Source organism: Artibeus jamaicensis, unplaced genomic scaffold, assembly GCF_021234435.1.
Source record: "Artibeus jamaicensis isolate MK-2021 breed Jamaican fruit bat unplaced genomic scaffold, CSHL_Jam_final scaffold_1964, whole genome shotgun sequence".
Classification (NCBI taxonomy): Eukaryota; Metazoa; Chordata; class Mammalia; order Chiroptera; family Phyllostomidae; genus Artibeus; species Artibeus jamaicensis.
This window is the reverse complement of record NW_026522030.1, coordinates 55284559-55305306: the sequence shown is the minus strand read 5'-3', so window position 1 is coordinate 55305306 and position 20748 is coordinate 55284559. Positions and strand designations below refer to the sequence as shown.

The 20748-nt window shown below is 37.3% G+C and overlaps 1 protein-coding gene across 1 annotated transcript in view; it reads right to left on the bottom strand.

The window, feature by feature from the left end:
- Positions 1 to 20748, bottom strand: part of ADAMTSL1 (ADAMTS like 1) — a 948619-nt gene that overhangs the window by 273850 nt on the left and 654021 nt on the right. Inside the window, exons 7-8 of the mRNA XM_053656510.1 lie at positions 9374 to 9448; positions 5001 to 5158 (exon numbers count right to left, since the gene is read on the bottom strand). Coding sequence (XP_053512485.1) covers positions 5001 to 5158; positions 9374 to 9448 — 233 coding nt within the window. The remainder of the gene's footprint in view (positions 1 to 5000; positions 5159 to 9373; positions 9449 to 20748) is intronic.

Here is a 20748-nt window from a genome sequence, read left to right as displayed (position 1 = left end):
CTCTTCTCCAGTTATGTACGCATGAATTGTCAGTGTTCTAAGCTTTAAGTACACTTATTGTTTACTATTCTGCTGAATATTTCTGCTACGCTGGTGGCTTAGGTACTCTCAGCAGTCACTTCTCTATCTATCTGATATGGCTTTCTTCTTAAATTTTAAACATGGGCACAAACTGAACATGTATAAATATATCCAAGTAACTTGCACAAGCAGAGCTAAGTTGGAAGGTTTTTTTTTAAGTGATATTTTTTTCTTATTGTTCAAGTATAATTGTCTCAATTTTCCCACCACCACTTTCCCCTGCCCTACCCACCCCCAACCATAACTGAAAAAGACCTTCTTCTATCTGGGAAAATTCTTGCACTCTCCTCATTCCCTTCTATCTTCTCATTATCTTTTGTTGGGCCAGCTGTGTCCAAAAGATGCAAATGGCATGGTAGGAGGAAGAAGATACTAAGCCAGTCAGTCGTTCAGCCAATAGCCAATTGCCCCTTACAATTAATGTGATGACAGATGTCACAGCCAGTATGTTTTCACAGCCATTTGTCTTACACCTGCTAAATTGTTCTTGGATATACAATTTGTAAATGGACCATCTTCAGAGAAGCTGCATTATGCTCTAGAATAGAGTATTGTGATAAATTGGACCAGAAGTTAAAGCATTTCAAAAAGATGGAAAGGAAATGATTTGCATTTATCTGCTTTTATACAAGGTCTGTCCAGAAGGTATCCAGCCATGTAATATGAAAAATAGAGGCATTTATCAAAGATACAAGATATAAGAAACATTGACCATAGGACAATGATGCCTCAGTTCCCTTCAAAGTAGGCATCTTGGGAGCTTATAGAGTTCTCCCATTGCCATCAGCTGCCCTGTTGTGTTTTCCTGAATCTCATCAATGGTCTGAAATCTCTTCCCTTTCAAAGGTGATTTTAGTTTTGTAAAAAGTGAGAGTTGCAGGGCACCAAATCCATGCTGTAGTTGCAGGGTGGTGATTTAATGTTTCATCAAAAATTCTGCAGGAGACATGATGCATGAGCAGGTGCACTGTTGTGATGAAGATGCCAATCACTAGTTGCCCATAGCTGTGGCATTCTGAATTATCAGATAGTTTCTGCAGAGGAAGGTTCAAATTTCATGCAAAATTCGATGCAGACTCATTGTTCTACTCAGTCATTTTGAATGCAATGGCCACGCAGTACACATGCTCATTCAACAGCATCTACTGCCCCCACTGACTAGTACAGTGAAGTTGGCATTGTTCACACATGCACATTCCAGTCAACTCTTATTGGCTGCCAGGTTACATTGATATTGTGAAAACTATTCTTGTTATATTAGCAATGGTTAGACTTTTTCTGGACAGACCTCTTATACACTATCTGACTTAATTCCTCACAAAGACTATGGGGGAGTATTTTATTACTATTTTTTCAAATGATTAAACAGGTTCAGTGAGGTAAAACAATGTGCTAGAGGTTACATATCCAGTAAGTAGGACAGAACACCAAACATTAGAGAGCTTGAAGTGCTTTGTACCACTCCATGCTAGCATTGCCAAAAATTTTTGTACAGCCAATGCATAAAGTTTAAATTTTTGGAAGACATGCTTTCCTAGGAAGCAAGATAATAATTTAGTCTGGTTTTAACTTTTAAAGAAGATTTCAAAACATAATTTTGGAACCAATGGCAATATATAATGATTCTCACTGTGAAAAATTTTCCTTTCATGCAAAAAAAATGGTTTTTCCCTTTTAAATAAAAAAATTGTATTTTGGAAATAAAATTTCATAAAGATGTTGATGAATAACCATTTCTATTTTGATTCCTATGTATCTCATTCAAAAAGGAAGTGATTGCTTAAATTAATATATATTATGCAAAAGAGACTATACTTTGATGCTGAAAATGAATTATAAACTACGTGTATAAATTCTAAGCACCTAAGTTATAAAAGACAAATAAATCAAATGGTAATCTTTTATTTTCACTTATTTCCTAGGGAAAATTAGGGAAGAGAAAGTTGCTTCATTATGAATCACTAGAAAAAAGGTAATTTTTTCTTATCTTCTTAAACTACCTGACTCATTTTTTAAGAGTGAATACTGATTTTTTTAAAATTATATAATCAATTTTAGAATAACTTTACATTTATTTGATCCCGATATTTTCTAATGAAACCTTAGTTTTCTCTCAGCTGCAACCTGAAATTAGGTCATCAAACAGGACACATAATGCAAAAATCACTAAAATGATAGCTTGTTTCTGAATGAAAATATTTACAGGTGGCAGGCATTTGAAAGTATAAGAACCTTCTTTAAAGTCCATCTTTAAAAAATATGTGTGTTATATGGAGAAGGAAAAAATAGTTTTAGAAGCAACAGAGAATACTGAAAAGCATTCTGGGCCAGAAATAAAGAGATGTGGTTTTGGTCCTGGTTTGTCATCAGGATGAGCTTGGTCCCATCACTCAACTACCTTAACTTCCCTAAAGCTCAGTTTCCTTGGAGGTAACATGAAGGTGTCAGCATCTGTCTCACTTCAGCAATTGGCTTGTGGCTAAAATTTGTTATTCATCTAACACTTGGAAGTGTCTATTGTGTTTTCTTAAGAAGAAATGAAGACAAATACGATTCTGTCCCTGCCCTCATGGGACACACAGTACGAAGGTGTAATGTAAAGAAGAATGTTGGGTTGAGTTACAGAATGCTTTCGGGTGGAGAAAATCTTGAAGAACAATGATAAGTTAGTGAAGTAAATGGAAGAAGAAAAGATAAGGGCATTGCAGACAGAGGGCATGGCGTTATGCAGAGATAATTAGCCATGGAATTGCAAGATGTTGGGGGATCTGTGAGCCATTCCGGTGATTGAAACAGGAGAGGAAATGTCAAAGGTGAGATTGGAAGGGTAGGAAAAACCCAGATTATTGAAGGCAATGCATGCTGTACTACAGATCTGCATTTTAACCCCAAAGCAATGGATGGAGGTGAGGAGCAATGCAGCATTATGAGGAGAAGAGTTCTGGTTTTAGAAAACTTACTTTGAGTGCAACATGGGCAGTGGATCAGAGGCTGAGAAACGAATTGAGTCAATGGCATTAGTTCAGGTGAGAAATAAAAAGGATTAAAGATGCAGAAGAAAGAATAGTTTTAAAAGATGATATAGAGGTAGAACTGACAAAGTTTAATGTGTAATGAGGGATGTACAGGAGATGGGGAAATTGGTGTGAATCAAAGTTTTCTGACTTGGTAGGGTAAACAGTGTATTATTTCACAAGATATGAAAGAAAATGAGGTAGGTTTAAAAAAGAAAGAAAAGAAAGTAGGTGTCTGGGGACAGACAGGTCCAGTTTTGGATATGTTGAGCTCATTGTGTCTGTGGGACATCCAAGTGGTGATGTGTAGAAGGCAGCTGGATTTATGAAATGCATCCAACAATGCAGTGATCTATTCAAATGTGAATAATATTGCTTGAATTCAATTGTATATTATTAGTATGTATATTAGTTCTTGCAAGGTCCCTAGTGCACTAGGGAAATTAATATAAATGGTTTGTTCAACAGTATGCTAAGGGCTTCAAAACATAAAGACACCTTTAACAGGAAGCTAAATAACAAAACAAACAAGCAAGCAGAATAAAAACAAAGACACTGAAATAGAGAACAAGGGGGCAGTGACCAGAGGGGAGAGGGAAGGGAATTTAAGGGGGAAGGGGGGAGGGATTTGGGGGAACAAGTATGAAGGACACAGGGATGAGGACTGGGGGGGAGGAAATGGGAGGGAGGTGGGGAGCACAGGGCAGGGGGGGGGCTGGGATGGGAGAAATAGACAAAAAACTGTACTTGAAAATAACTAAATAAAATAAAAAAAAACAAAAAAGACATCTTTTGACTTTTTACTATGCAGGCATTACCATGTTATATTGTGCTTTGCTTTATTTTGCTTCACAGGTGTTGTGCTTTTTACAAATTGAAGGCAAGACCCTCCACCAGCAAGAGAATTACAACTTGCTTTATTGCAATGCTTATTGGGGTGGTCTGTATCCAAAACAGCAATATCTCTGAGGCATGCCTTTGTTTGCTTAACTGAAATTACTTAACTACCCACAGCATCATCTCTATTGTGAGCTATCTCTGATGGCTTATAGCTTCTTGCTCATGTTCATGTGGCTGGCAGGTGGACTGGATTAAAAAAACTACCATGCAGATGGAGACAGAACAGTATTCTGGAACCCTTCTTCCATCCTACCTCACTGCCTATCACATTTTCCTATATGCATTCTTACTTCCAGCTGCCATGGGGTCATCAAGCCTTAGCTTAAATCAAATGTCCTCTGGCTTCAGGTCCCATGATGAAAAATTTATGGAGTCCTGGACACATTACAAGTTTTACAGCTTTACAGCTGAAATCTTTCAGGTCCTTCTGACCTACTGAGGGAAAAAATATGTTTTATTTTATTGTGATTCCCAAATGTTCTTCTAGTGTGTACATTTTTTTCCTACAGAATATGTATATTGCTTCCAGCAATGTGTTTTATATTACCTTGAAGAGTAAGGGAAGCTCTGATAGAAGGAAACAACTTTGTCTTGTTGCCAGTACAAGAGAAAACAGAACTTGAATTGGAAGGAAGCACGACCAACTCTATGGATCATTAGTTTGTCTTTCTCTTTGACTGAGGACACCTTTTATGAGCCAGTGACTGCATCCTAACTTGTTTGAAAAAATGTTTATATCATATATAACTAATGATACATTGGCTTTGTAATTGGGGTCCTTTTATTAAATTAAATACACACACAATTAGGATTTTGCCTAGGATCTTTAAAGAAAATCATGTGTTCTTGTAAAGTCCTGGGATGTAGCTCAACACCCTTGAATTAACATATCTTGGATAATAGGCTTTCCAAATCTATGTCAAAACTTAAAGTCTTTCTCTTTAGGAGATATAAATACCACCAATGTGGAGGTGGTTTGAAAACAAGGTAACTAAATGGGCTTACCTTAACAATGAAATCCGCTGTGAGTGGTCCAACCATTTTCAGGATCTCTTTGTCTGGAAATTTCTGGAAGTCCACACTAGAATTGTCCACAAGAAAGATGCCTGTAGAGCTGAGACTGTTTTCCCCTTTAGCCCCCTGGAGGGTTTTGGTTTCCAGATCTATATAATCAAACATATGGAGAGAAGAGAAAGATGTTCACAGGGCTAGGACAGACCACATGCAAGTACTTTCCTTGGAACAGAGTCTAGAACTATATAAGTAAGAGATAAGAATTCTTTATATGTGACACAATTAAAATTATGATGTAAACAAAATGCATAGGTACTTTGGATCACATTGGAGTTTATGCTGCGGATGAAATTGTTTTAGAACTTACTATCCAAACATTCAAACCTCCCTGTCAAAGAATCTTTGTTTCCCTGGACTGTTTTATCACAATCCTGTTCCCTTGACTAAACCTCCCATACACATTTTACTGACTTCAGTGTTTATGGCCCTTGGCCTAGAATACCCTATACTTTTCTTTTTGCTCTGTGAGATCCAGGGTGCAGGTCTGAATTTCCTTAGCACCTGTGCGACTTCATATTTATGCATTGCCTTGCATTTATTTATACTTTCTGGTTACTTATTGCATGTGTGCTATTGTTAAAAATGAAGAAAGTATAGTGATTTAAGGACAGAGAACTAACTAACTGTCTTTTTAATCCTCTTTCACTTTAAAATCATTTTTGGTACTTCATTCAGTATTGTGTACATATATTATATTTCATAAGAACTTAAGACAGATAATGGCCAAACAAAAAAGAGTCAAGAAGCAAGAATTCAAAGAAATGAGGAGAGTCTTAGGAACCTCCAGGACATCTTTAAATGCTCCAACATCTGAATTATAGGGGTACCAGAAGGGGGAAAGGCACAGCCACCAGTGGAAAACTTATTTGAACAAATAATAAAGGAGAATTTCCCCCAATCTGGGAAAGGAAATAGACTTCCAGGAAATCCAGGAAGCTCAGAGAGTCCCAAAGAAGTTGGACCCAAGAAGGAACACACCAAGGCACATCGTAATTATATTAGCCAAAATTAAAATGAAGGAGAGAATCCTAGAAGCAGCAAGAGCTAAGGGGACAGTCACCTACAAAAGAGTCCCCATCAGACTGTCAGCGGATTTCTCAAAAGAGACCTTACAGGCAAGAAGGGGCTGGAAAGAGGTATTCCAACTCATGAAATCCAAAGACCTACAACCAAGATTGCTCTATCCAGCAAAACTTTCATTTAGACTGGAAGGACAGATAAGGTGCTTCTCAGATAAGATCAAATTCAAGAAGTTCATCATCGCCAAGCCCTTTTTATGAAATGTTAAAGGGACTTACCTAAGAAAAAGAAGTTAAAGAAACATGAACAGTGAAAGGACAACAAACTCACAGACATTAACAACCACACCTAAAATGAAAGCAAACTAAAAGGACAGCTAGATCAGGAGTGGAAACATAGAAATGAAGATCTCAAGGAGGGTTAGCAACAGGGGAGTGGGAGGAGGAGAAGGGGGGAGAAGGTACAGAAAATAAGTAGCATAGACGGTAGATAGAAAATAGATGGGGAGGCAAGAATAGTATGGGAAATATAGAATCTAAAGGACTTAAGACACATGTTCATAAACTAAAGGGGGGGTAATGGTGGGGATGGGGGGTAGGGTGGAGGGGAACGAAAGGGGGAATAGAACAACTGGAACAGCATAATCATTAAAAAAATTAAAAAAAAGAACTTAAGACAGAAAGAGGAACTTCTGGTTCCTGGAACATTCCAATTTGAATTTGGCCAATGACAAAGCCTGTGAAGCATCTTTTGTTGTAGGAAATCAAAGTGCTGGGAAGATGGCAATTATAATGCGTATTTCAGAGCACGTGAATTTTTCATGTGCTAGAGAGATAGTTTAAAGTAACTGGTCCCTGCATAGAGGAAAGAAGAAATCTAACCAGAGCCCTTGATTTTGGTGAAGGTCTTTAGAAGAAAAATGGGGAGCCTGGGTGAAGCCCTAGGCCTTCCTTCCTACATTTAGTGAGACTGACTCCCCTCCTATGTTTTACAGATTGTGGTTCTGTGGTTAGGGATAATTTTAAGGTCCCTGGAGGTAATAAAGTGCCTCAAGTATTTGTAATAAATTATTCTCAATATTGTCTAAATCAAGTTCTCTATGACAAGGAATAGCAACAGGTGGAAATATTGGTGTTTAATGAAGTGCCCATGACCCTCAGGTGAAGTCTGTGCAGCCCTTCTGTGGGGGTAGGTCAGGCTTCCTTCCCATCTCCCAGACTCGTGGGGACCTCACAGAAGAGCAAAGCCACACCAAGGAAATATCTGAGTGTGCGAACCAGTTGTTGTCATCGGAGAAACATAATAGCCCTGAATCTCCTTCCTCTAGGCTTCATTCTTCTGGTTGCCTTATATGTATTTACATGAATTTGTGGAGATCTCTTCAGAATATAAGTTAATTTAGTTTTGAAAAAATTTTGGAGATCAAAGCCTAACCTGAGCATGTGATTCAATTTTATCTCCATGTCTCCCAGGTGTCCGTTGCAAGGTGCTTCTGATTAAAGATGAGCTGCACCAGACTGCATAGCCTTGTTCTAGTTTGGCCCTAACTATTTAGGATCCATTCCACATTGGACTAGATGCAGGGAGTGAAGGACAAAAGGGTTGCAAGAGAATCTAGGTATCATTTACTCACACATTTATTTTGAATTATATTCCAAATACAAAAACAAAACAAAAACTTCCTTAGGTATACATACGTTATGAACAGTATGTCTGTTGGGGGGGAAAACAGATTCCAGTTTGCTTTTTATTCATCTATGAGTACCATTTGCGATTTTACAAATCCTTGGGACAATTAGAAAGTCTGGGAAGCTAATAAATTTATAAGGTGATTTTTCTCTCGTATCTATCTACACTCCTTTGGGTTCTTTCTTCGGCAATGAGGAGTCAGTCCTCAACCTGGTGATGGTCTGTCTAATGTTCCACTGTAGCCTGCCCCTGTTTCTGAGTGGGGTTGTTACACCAGCAGTTACCGTGGTCCAGTTCTCAAGAGGAAAAGTGAATCACTTAAATGGTAATAGTGTACACACATATATCATCCTTTGACATGTGAATACTATATTTGGGGGGTTGTTCAGGGCCAGAAAAGAACTTGGATCCATATAAGGTGTCTTATCAGCATCTTTTGGCTTTGCCTGAACTGTACCTTACTTATTCCTTTACTTCACATGACCCTTCAAACCCCACCTCTCCCATGAAATGTATTCATTTTTATTTTTAGAAAGACTATAGTAGGCTATCTGAACTTTCCCAGGCTGTAATTTGTCTTCATTTATTTGTCTTTCTGGAATGATTTCAGTCATAATCCAATTTCCAAAAGATACTGCTTGCTACCTAAACTGGTTTCTTAGGTATGTGTGGGAGGAAAAAATAAAAAAGAGCAAAAGATGTTAGATAGCTTTGTAGAAACCCAGGAACAATCACAGAAATGCTCAAGGGAAAAATCACAGAAATGCTCAAGGGATCAACTGAAGTGAAATGTTTCAGGGAAATTGACTATTGCAGGAAATGCATATCCTCTCCTACCTCCTCTCTGGTTCGTAGCCCATAATTTTTTTGTTTATAATTTACAGGCCTATGTCTAAGCAGCACTAAATGGTATTTTTTTAAAAAAAGATATGGCTGCATACTGCTGACTTGGCATGTCTGAAGGTCAGTTAGTCTACAAACTCTGGTGGGGGCATGCTACCCTTTGATCTCTGGGTTATGATCATCCCTTTAGTGATCCTGAATCCAAGAGTTATCTTCAAGACATTAGGACCTTATATTGTCTTTAGTATGTGGGATGCTTAATTATACCAAAATGGTTTTCATTAAATGCCACATGGTTAGAAGTTGTTTGGTGTTTCTATATGATCTTCTGAATTGATAAAATAAGGAAACATAAAAGTAGGAAGAATAAAAGAAAGAAGGAAGGAGAGGGAGGAAATTTTGGAAGGAAGAAAAAAATGAGAGGGAGGCAAGAAAAAGATTGAGTTTGATTGGAAGAGAAGAAGTGAGAAATAATATTCACAAAAGCATAAACATGTGTTTAACTCATGAACAATCTATAGGGAGCATCTATTTTGTGTTTCTTTCAGGATGACTGTGGTTAGAGATAATTACCACAGTTTTTTGCTATCTTATCAGGCAACCAAAAGATAAATGGAAGCATTCAAAATATATTATGATGAAGTGGAAAGATTTGTACTTCTGGATTTTAATCTATTCTGGGAGCAAGAAGTAAATAAATAATAATGCCCCAAATTCTCAATACCCAAAGGAAAACAACCAAGTTTACTTACACAAGTGATCAGTTCCTCTTAAGAAAAGGCGAACTTGTCTGCTTCCATAGGGAATAGCAACCACAGTGTCATCCACTAGAGAGAAACAAAGCAAAGTCTTAAAAGCACATAGTTTGATACAAAGTTACTGATTGTCTCCTATACAGGCACTGAAATACCACCCCTAACTCTGCAAAAGGACATTTTTTTTATTGTTGTTCAATTACAGTTGTCCTCATCCCTCCCCCATTACTCTCCCCAGTCCTACCCCCTCCCCCTCCCACATTCAATCCTTTCTCCCCTCCCCCATTGTATTTATCCATGAATCCTTTATACATGCTCCTTGACTTGACCCTTATCCTTCTTTCCCCTGTTATCCCCCTTCCCTCTGCTCACTGTCAGCTTGTTCTTTATTTCCATGATTCTGGTTCTATTTTGTTCACTTGTTTGTTTTGTTGATTATGTTCCAATTACAGGTGATATCACATGGTATTTGCCTTTTACTGTCTGATTTATTTCACTTAACATACTGCTCTCCAGTTCCATTCATGCTGTCGCAAAGGGTAGGAGTTCTTTCTGGTTTTTTTTCTGCTGTATAGTATTCCATTGTGCAAATGTACCACAGTTTTTTGATCCACGCATTTATTGATGGGCACTTAGGCTGTTTTTAGCACTTGGCTATTGTAAATACACTGCTATGAACATTGGGGTACATAGGTTCTTTTGAATTACTGTTTTGGGAAAATCTTTTTTTTTAGGTCTTTAAAATGTGAACACCAATATTTGGGCATCAAAATTTTTACTTTCCTCAAAATAAAATATGCCCAAAGAGCTGGTCACTCACTAGCTAGCTCAAGAGGAACCTGATCTTTAAAAAATACATGAATTTTGATATATGAAAAAAATGGATTTGCAAGTTTTCATCTCCAATTTTAAGTCCTGGGCTTATATTGCCACATTTCTTTAAATTAGAGCAACTGTGTTACATTACAAAAGGAAATTCTGATCTTCCAAGGATGACTTTATTATATCAAAGTCTGGATTTCTTTCTAGCAAAGTAACTGTCTTGGATAAGTAGGACAGATAAAAATAGAGGAAATAAATATTTGCTTATGTTCTTTAAGCCTCTCTACAGCAAAAATCTTGTCTTTCAGTTCTTCAATATCCTTTACTCTGCATTAAATCCTATGTATAGTGAGTGTCCCATAAATGGTTATTTATATCCCCCCCATACTGCATGTTTTGAAAAAAATATGGCTGAATTGCAGATCATTTATAAATAGATTACTTTCTACTGTGCTTAAAATTGAGCCTCAACTCATTGGAAGCAGTCCCAAAACCTACATTAAAAACATTGAAGGTATATTGCATGTACCCCAAACACATCACTGACATTTAGCACCCCATTTGCGACAACAGTACCTCATACTTACATGGCACTGAAAAGTTTCACTTTCACCTAAATTGTACTATTTATTCCTTCATTCAAAACTTGTTAATATAGGCAAAGAATTTGCTACAATCTCCACTTTATGAATAAATGATGTCTTTGAGAAGCTTAATGAGTAGTCCAAGGTCAAAGAACAAAAGACAAGGGACAGCAGGTATTTTGAACTCACCAGCATATTCAGGAGCTCCAAGGGATCCCCTGTTTCACAAATATATTTTCAATATTGTACATTATTATCCTATCACTGAAAAAATGTAGTTTAAATGAAAGATTCTCCAAAGGCAGCCAATTTCTCTGAATTGCAATGTATGATCTTGTTTTGGGGTGAATTTAATTTCAATAAATGAATCTCAAAAGTTCTGTAACTTCCCTGATCCTTAGTTATTCTCTTTGTAAAATGGGAAAAAAACACTTCATAATATTGCTGTGAAGAGATATAGGTATGGCTACAGATATAGATATAAAGATAGATGTACAGCCTGGAACACAGTATTTGGTAAATATTATTTTCTTCCCTCTATTCCAAATCTCTTTAAAAAACAAAGATTTATTTTTATGATGTTTTTTAACACCTCAAGACCCCTTCCACGTAGCCAGCTGAATGAGAAAGAAGAATCACATGCCCTCAATTTCTTCCCCAAAGAGGTTACATTTATCAAGTTCTCTATAACATTGAATATTCTACTCACACTACAACCTTCTCATTGTTTTTAATGTCATACATTGTTAAAGAAAAGGCTGAATTTTAGATAGCTAAGAGTTTGTGGCTTGTGAGAACAAAATGCGTAAAGGGAATATAGAAAAGGGACAAAGAATATTCAGACCGGGCCCACAGACCTCTAATGGCCTCGCATAAAGACATGGATGTTTAAGTTTACAAAAGTAACTCAAAGCAGTTAAAACAATGGGATTTCTAGAAATAGAAAGTCTTTGTTTATCCACAGGTCAAATAAAGTGCAAGCAAAAAAAAAGGATTGCTTTCTGTTTGGTCTGCAAAGCTCTCCGGCAGTCTTCTGACCCACACACTGCTCAGGGGGCCTCCCTCTTGTTCTGCTAAGTGACTCACATTCCACATGCTGGGGCATTGATCTAGCTTTTGGCTGATGCAGTAACCTTTGCATGCTCCCTGAGGAAGATGGGGAAGAACTGCCAAAGTTGTTGGGGGAAGAGGGTGGGATGGAGAGAGTAGACCTGGCAAGAATGGAATGTCTCCTGATGCCCTTGTCCATTTGCCTGGTCAAAGAAAAATATGAAGCAAATTGAGCTGGTGCAAACCTGAACCATCAGCAGCACATAGCAACAGAGGTAGGATAGTCATGACCTATTCTTCTATGGTTCTGTAAAGGGCTAACAGACAACTGGCAGGTCACCAGGCAACCAGCAAATTCATTCATTTATTTCACAAACGGTTTTGAATGTCTCCTAGTGTCAGGTTCCATACTAGGTACTTAAGATTCAGTAACGAACAAGACAAAAAAAAAAAAACAGTCCTACAGATGGCCCCTGAAAAAGGGACTACAATTAAAAGTGTTGAAAATATTGCATATTATTCCCTGTTCATGGAAATTCCCAAAGCACATTACTTAGTTTCTTAGAAGCCCTGAACCAAAAAACCCACTTTACTCTATTTAACCCAGTGTGTCCTCAATGTGTTCATGCAGGGAAAACTTTTCTTATGTATCATCTGTTAACACCAGAAGATACACCTCAGAATACAGTTCAATATATGACGCTTATAATTTGACAAAAAGGTGAAAAAAATTATTTTCACTTTCTGAAAGTTGATAAAAAGCCAGCTTTTGAGCTGTATATGTATTAGAAATTGTCTCATTTGATGATAAACACTCAGTGACTAGGGATGGGTTGGGGAGTCTTCTATTTGGAACTACTACACTTGTGCATAGCGAGGCATTTAAGACACCACGAATGTGCAAGCAGTCTGGTTTCATCACTTGCCCCTTGGTAATTAATTCAGTGGGCATGGCTGGCAAGGCAGGTGGCCATGTCCTCTCCTGCTGTGCTGCACAACCCCCTAGGACCCCTTTCCCACAAAGACACACTGCTCTGTGACCAAGCGCATCCGTGCTCATCTATTCTGGCTTTCTTGACACAACCAGGATGTCAATCTTCAAGAGATATTTCCAGGTTATGAATCAACAATTCTAAAAGACCTGCTTCAGAGATCAGGTAACCTCTTTCTCTGTTAAAATGACAAGGTTTCCATGGGAATCATAAATCTTGTTATTTCACATATGTGGTTTGCAAATTCCATTTTTCAAGAAAATTGTACTCAAGAATTATACCTACAGGATTTTGTCAAAAAAAGTCTACAGTGTGTATACTCTCCCTCTACACACATACACACACACACACATATACATACATATAAATGTATATTCCACATCTTTCTATTGAGCATTTTAGATTCAATTTTTAATCTTGTCATATGTGAATTTTTCTATGTGATTCATTGCTGTATCAAATAAAGGTAAGAATAATAATGATAAATTTTGAAAAGACAGGGTTATCTATTCTGATACCTGAACTTATCCTATTTTTAGACTTGTTGATAAGTTCATGTTTTTAAAATCTCTTTTGCTCTAAGAGTTTGGGGCTGATACTCAGTCTTATCATTAGTATTATTTTTTAAATGAAAGAGCTATTGTTAATGCAATTGGTTACATATAAAAATAGTCCACCAATCTTGAGGATATATGGTATTCTCAAGATTTTACTGGTATCCTCAAATATACCAATAAAAATGCTATATTTTAAAATCTTCATGCCAACTTTATTACTCTTAAAATATATCCAATAAAATAAGATGAGCCTTTCCCACCTCCCCTGCCCCTAGTTTATCAGTAATTGCACAAAGGAGGATGTATACTGAATAGGTCAGATAAGATGCTTCCCCTCCCGGCCCCAGGCCCCCATTTTGTATAGATCAGAAACCCTGGAGCCATCCTTGACTTCATGCCTGCACTCAATCAATTTGAAAGTCCTATTGTCACTTGAATTTAAAAGTTGTATTTCACTGATTCTACCATATTTCATATTTTAAGATATGTAAAATCAGAATGCATCTCCCAATCACTGGTGCCTTACATTCTTTCTCACCAAGGCAGTAACCCTGCCATAGTTATCTTTGACTGCACAGGCACTAACACCAAAACACCCAGTATCAAACTTGCAAATTGGTATCAGCAGGGACATGGAAGAAAATTCCAAGATAATAGTAGAGCACACTAATTTAACTGCTGGGAATCAAATTGTTATGAGGGCTGTAGGGAGATGTGTGAAAAAGGGCTATAGAACATCAAAATGGGAGTCAAAAGCTGGCTAGGTCTATGTAACTGGAACTCTGAATTAAGAGACCAGCACTAAAATTTCTGCTTTCTGTCAAGATGGAGTAGTAGGGTCCAGGCTTAATCTCCTCCCTCAAACAAACAAAAGGTCAGAAAAAAAATGAAACCATGGCTTTAAAGACACAGGATATAAAGCAAAGAAGGTCAGCGATTCTTGAGAGTATGGAAACAAAGTTGGTATGCCTTAACATTGCTTCAGTTTACTGCCTCGTAAGGCTTTCCAGGTGGTGGCTCAGAAAGTGGGAACTTTCTGGGTTCCCTGAGTTGAGGAGGCAAAGCTAAGAGTTCAAGGAGATCAAGGTGGCTAGAGTTAGAAGGAGGACAAATTACCACAGAGAGAAAAGCTGCACAAAGAGACAACTCTAGAGATTTGAGTGCTTCTGTAACAGGGTGCATCTGAAGAACCTGGCCAGTCTTTTGATAATGTTAAAACACTGCACCTGTGCTGGGAGCCAGAGAGATGGGTGTGACTCTAACCCATGATGTGTTGTAGCTGGAGGGGCTTCCTGCACCTGTGAGAGTGGCTTGGTGCTGGCTTCTGAAACAGGGAGCCACACCTGCCTGGACTAACTATGGCAGCCAAGAAAGGTAGAAAATGTGGGAGTGCTAGCATGTGTAGCCAATTGTGGGAGGATTTGGAAATGAGGTTACGGAGAAGGTTCCAGGTTCGGATTTAATAAAAAAGGCAGGCAGCCATGTGGGATAGGAGGCAATGTGGTACAATGTGGGACAATGGGAGACTGCGGGATCAGCGGGACCATGTAGGAAATAAAGGGGTGAAAGGACTCTCACTGGCTGCCCATGCGGAGGTGCCACATGGTTTTGGATTAAGAACTAGAGATCACAGTGACACAGCTGATGGTGTTGGGAAGCACAGGAGAACTGTCCAGTCCAGCATTCATTACTGAGAGGAACCAGGGGAGGTGAGCTGCGGGCGTCTGATTTTTTTTTTTTTTTTTTTTTTGTCTTCTGGAGGACAGTGCTTCTTACTGGCATGCTCTGAGACTGGCCTGACTGGGCAAAGGTGGAAAGGCAGGATGGTGTGTTTGTGGATATATCTTTATTTCTAAATGGGTAAGATTTAATGGTAGAATTTAGTCATTATTATAAACCTGTATAACTTTTAATTAAATAATTCCTTTTCTTTTTACTAAATTCTGGCATTGAGAGCCACAGTGAATATAGTGGGGGGCATAAAGAACCTGGAGTAACAAAAGACCCCGGGGTGGGGGGCTGTTCCTGTAACACTTCCTTCAGATATCCAGCAGCACACTCACACCAATCAATCAGTACATCTATTTGAAGAAGCTACCTGAGGCTAGGAAAAGAACCACGTCACATAAAAGGATTATAGGGATGAGTATCTGCCATGCATACAGGGCCTGAATAATACCTTACCCCACCAGCCAGGCTGGAAAACTTCATATCATTGGACATGGAGTGCTCAGAAGTGTCTTGACTTAGCAGCAAGGCCCATTTAGCACTAGTCCAAACGTGACTATGGTTCCTGCCACCAAATTTTAAGAACCAAAAGGATCAAAGTGATTTCAAGTACTTTTACTGCTTCTGGAACAAAACTCAAGAATATTTATGGGAATACAAAAATATCTAGCAATCAGCAGGATAAATTTTGCAATGTCTGGAGCCAGTTCAAAAATTACCAGACATGCAAATTAAACAACAACAATAGCAGCAGCAAAAATAAGCCCACATTGAAGAGAAAAAGTAATCAAAACACAGAATAAACATTAAAATAGTGACAGCTATATTCTATATTGTTAAAAAATTAAGTATCAGAGCAAAACAAAACAGAAAAAAACAACTTCAGGCCCAGGAAATTTCACAGATGAGTGGTGCCAGGAATTTAAAGAACAACAAATTCTATACAATCTCTTTCAGTAAACAGAGAAGAATCATTTTCCAATTCATTGTATGAGGCTAATAATATACCTACATGAAAACCAAAGACAGTATAAGCACAGGACACTAGAAACAACTATCTCTCATAAACATAGATGTAAAAAACCCTCCAACAAAATGCTAGAAATCAAGTTCAAGAATATATGTAAAGAATAATACACTATGATCAAGTAGAATTTACTCCCAGAATGCAAGGCTATTTGAAATTAATATCATCCATCACAAAAGTCTTAGCAAAACCACATGATCATATCAATTGAGACAGAAGAAGCATTTGACAAAATTCAACATCCATTTATGACACTATCAGCAAATTAACAATAGATGAGAACTTCCTTAAGGTGATAGAGTATCTGTAAAAAAACAACCTATAGCTAACATCATACTCTATAAAGAAAAATTGAATGCTTTTCTCCTAAGAATGAAAATAAGGCAAGGATATCCACTCTCACTTCTGTTCAGCATTGTATTTAACATCCTTGCCAGTATAGTAAAGCCATAAAAATAACAAGTGGTTTATAAATTGAAAAAAAAAGCAAAATCATCCTGATTTATAAATAACATGATTGTTTATGTAGAAAATCCAAAACCTCACAGAATTAATAAATGAGTTTGGCAATTTTGCAAAATATGTGGCCAAGAATAAACCAGGAATTCCCAAAAAAACTGAAATAAAAATACAATGCCATTTGAAAGAGGTATAAATCCAATTAAAACATATGGGGTATGTATGATTAAAACTTATAAAGACTTTTCCCCTACACAATCTTGCAGCACTTGATGTTTGTTGATTTATTAATGATGGTCATTCTGACTGGTGTGAAATGGTATCATTGTGGCTTTAATTTGTATCTCTCTAATGGCTAGTGATGTTGAACATCTTCTCGTGTGTCTCTGGGCCCTCTGTAAGTCATCCTTGGAGAAGTGTCTGTTCAGGTCCATTGCCAATTTTTTTCATTGGATTATTTGTCTTCCTGGTGTGGAGTTGTGTGACTTCTTTATATATTTTGGAAATCAAACCCTTCTCCAAGGCATCGTTGGCAAATATGTTTTCCCGTGCAGTTGGTTCCCTTTCTATTAGTACATTGTTGGTGGGAATGCAGACTGGTGCAGTGACTGTGAAAAACAGGATGGAATTTCTTCAAAAAACTAAAGCTGGAACTGCCTTTCAATCCAGTGATCACACTGCTGGGATCCTGAATCACCAAATCAAAAGAACCTATACACCCCTATGTTCAGAGCAGCACAATTTACAATAGTCAAGTGCTGGAAACAGCCTAAATGCCCATCAGTAAATGAGGGAATTAAAAAACTGTGGTAGATTTACACAATGGAATACTACACAGCAGAAAGTAAGAAGAAACCCCTTCCCTTCACAACAGCATGGATGGAACTGGAGATCATTACACTAAGTGAAATAAGCCAGGTGATGAAAGACAAATACCATGTAGTTTCACCTATAATTGGAACCTAATCAACAAAACAAACAAATGAGCAAAATATAACCAGAGACTTGAAAATAAAGAACAAACTGACCATGACCAGAGGAGAGGGGGTAGGGGGATAATGGGGGAAAGAAGGGAAAGGGGAAAGCAAAGGAACACAAATAGAGGACTCATGGGCATGGACAATGGGGGGATTGGCTGTGGGAGTTGAGGGGGCTAGGGTAAGAGAGAGCAATGGGGGAAAAGGTAAGACAACTATAACTGAATAAAATAAATAAATAAATAAATAAAATAAAACTAATGTAGACAAATGAAAAAAATTAAAGAAGACCTAAATAAATGCAAACACATCATGTGTTTGTAGGTTGAATAACTTAACATATTAAGAGATGTCAATTCCCCCCCCCAAACCAACCTGTAGAATTATAATAATTTTAATTAAAATCCTAGCAAGAATTTTGGTACATATGGAACAACAAATTTTAAATCTTATGTGAAAAGGCAAAGAACTTAAAATAGAATAGCCAAAATAAGTTTGAAAAGAAGGATAAAGTTGGAGGAATCAAGGTACCTGATTTTAAGATTTACTTTCCAGCTAAGTAACAAAGACAATGTGGTATGTACAATGAAAGATCAGAATGGACTCTAGAAACAGTTTCACACAGAAATGGCCAATGCATTTTTGACATTTTTAAAGGCAATTTGAGGGGAAAGTTTATCTTTTAAACAAGTAGAGCTGAAGAAATTGGACATCCTTATAAAAATTAGCCTAGATACACAAAAATTAACTCAAAATGGGTCATAGGTCTAAAGGTAAAATGTAGAACCTCAACACTTTTAAAAGAAAATTTCATAGAAGAAAACTTTGTGACCTTGGGTTAGGCAAGGACATGCACAATCCATGAAAGAAAAAGAAACTGTTCTTTATCAAAGTAAAAAGTTTTGGCTCTGTGAAAGATAATATTAAGACATTTTTAAAAAACATTTTAAAGGTTACCTACTGAGAGGAAATGTTTTCAAATCATGTATCTGACAAAGGACTTGCACCCAGAATATATCAAGAACTCTCAAAACTCCACAGGAGGAAACCTAATAATCATTTTTTTAAATGGGCACAATACTTGATCTAACATTACACCAAAAATGAAATAAACACACACATGATAGGCAAAATAACTCCTACCTCCTTCCTCCTGCTAAAGATGTCCCCCAGACCCATGAATATGTTGTATTACCCTGGCTTATCGAGACAGACACAGTGTAGTCATGAGCGTCCTTCTAATTGGAAGAGGGAGGTGGAAGAAGTTAGAGTCACAGAGATCTGGAGATGCTATGCTGCTGGGCTTTGAAGATGTCAAGGGAAAGAAGATAGCCTCCAGAAGCTGGACAATCAAAATAAAAGAAAATGAATTCTTCTCCAAAGCTTCCAGGAGGAACATAGCTCTACCAGCACCTTGATTTTAGCTCAGGGAGACCCATTTTAGACTTCTGATGCTCTGGAACTGTAAAATAAATGCATCGCTTTAAGCCACTAAGTTTGTGGTAATTTACTATGGCAGCAACTGGACTACAACATGAAAAGGGGTTCAATATCATTAGCAATGGGAAACAGGCAAATTAAAGCAATGAGGAGATACCACTACACACCAATTAGGATGTCTCAAGTAAAAATTTACTGACAATATCAAGTGATGGTAAGAGTGCCGAGCATCTGAAACTCTCAGACTTGCTGGTGGAAATGCAATATAATAAGACACTCGGAAAAACAGCTTGGTCTGTTCTTAAAATGCTAAATATACACCTACTATATAATCCAGCCATTCTAATCTCAGAAATTTACCCAGGAGAAATGAAAGCATTTGTCTGTCTAAAGTCATGAATGTTCATTTCAACTTTACTTGTAAGAGCTGCAAAGTAGAGATACCCCAACTATCTATCAACAGGTGGATGAATAAACAAACTGGTATGTCCATACAGTGCAATTATCACAGTAATAAAATAAATTACTGATACATGCTACAATATTAATGAACCTCAAAATAATTATGCTGAATGAAAAAAACAGATGAAAAAGAGTGTATACCTTATAAATCCATGTATACCTTATAAATCTTCTTCCCTACCTTCTAGAATTTGTATAAAATTCTAGAAAATGCAATGTAATCTATAGTGACAGAAACAGGGCAGGAGGGAACAGAAGGAAAGGATTACAAGAGAAATGAGAAAACTTTGCAGGTGCCGGGTATGTTCATGATCTTGACCATGGTGATGGTTTCACAAGTGTATGTATTATGTTAAAACTTACTAAACTGTACACTTTAAATATCCAGCTTATGCTATATCATTTATATTTCAACAGAGCTGTTAAAAAAGAGCCCAATACCAATGGGATTTTATTTCTTTTGTGAATTCTTAAAAAAATCCTGTATCATAAGTACTCTGATGACACGTGGAAATAGAATGAATCCAAATGATAAAAAAAAATCAAAGTTTGAGAAAAACTTTAATTTTATTTATCAATTTGTTTCAGTTTTATTTTCCTTTTCTGGATGTGTAAGAGTAATGCAGTGTAGGATAAAAATATATCTATGTCTAAAATAGATCTATTAATAGCTATCAAGTAAAAGCCCTGAGTGGTCAGAGGGCATTGTGTCAGTAGTTTAATTTTAATGGCAGCTTCTCTCTCTCTCTTTTTCTCTCTCTTAGTGGGAAATAATAGTGTATCTTTCAGCCAATGATGTCTTAGATTCAAAGACATGTAGCATATCCCAGATTGGATCTTCTCATTACATTCAGGGCTATTACCGTGGTCCAAGCCCTTTTTATCCCTGCCCTGGCTTAGTGTAATAGCCTCCTACATGCTTTTCTTAGTCTCACAGTTGGACCCCTGTGATCTGTTCTCGGCATAGTAAATAGAGTGATCCCTTTAAAAAGTAAATCAAATCAAGTACTTTCCCTGCTCAAAATTCTCCTGTGATTTATATCATTGAGATTGAAAGCCAAAATCCTTACAAAATCCTGCAATATCTGTGCTGTTCTTCACCACACACCAGCTTCTTTGCTTTCCAAGAAGTATGTTTAGAATGCATCTACCTCAGGGCTTTTGCACCTGCTGATCTTGATGTCTGAAATTCTTCCACCTTGACTTTTGCATGGTGTGCCACCTGTAACTCCCTTGGATGGTTGTTTAAATGTCATCCAATAAGTGAATCTTTC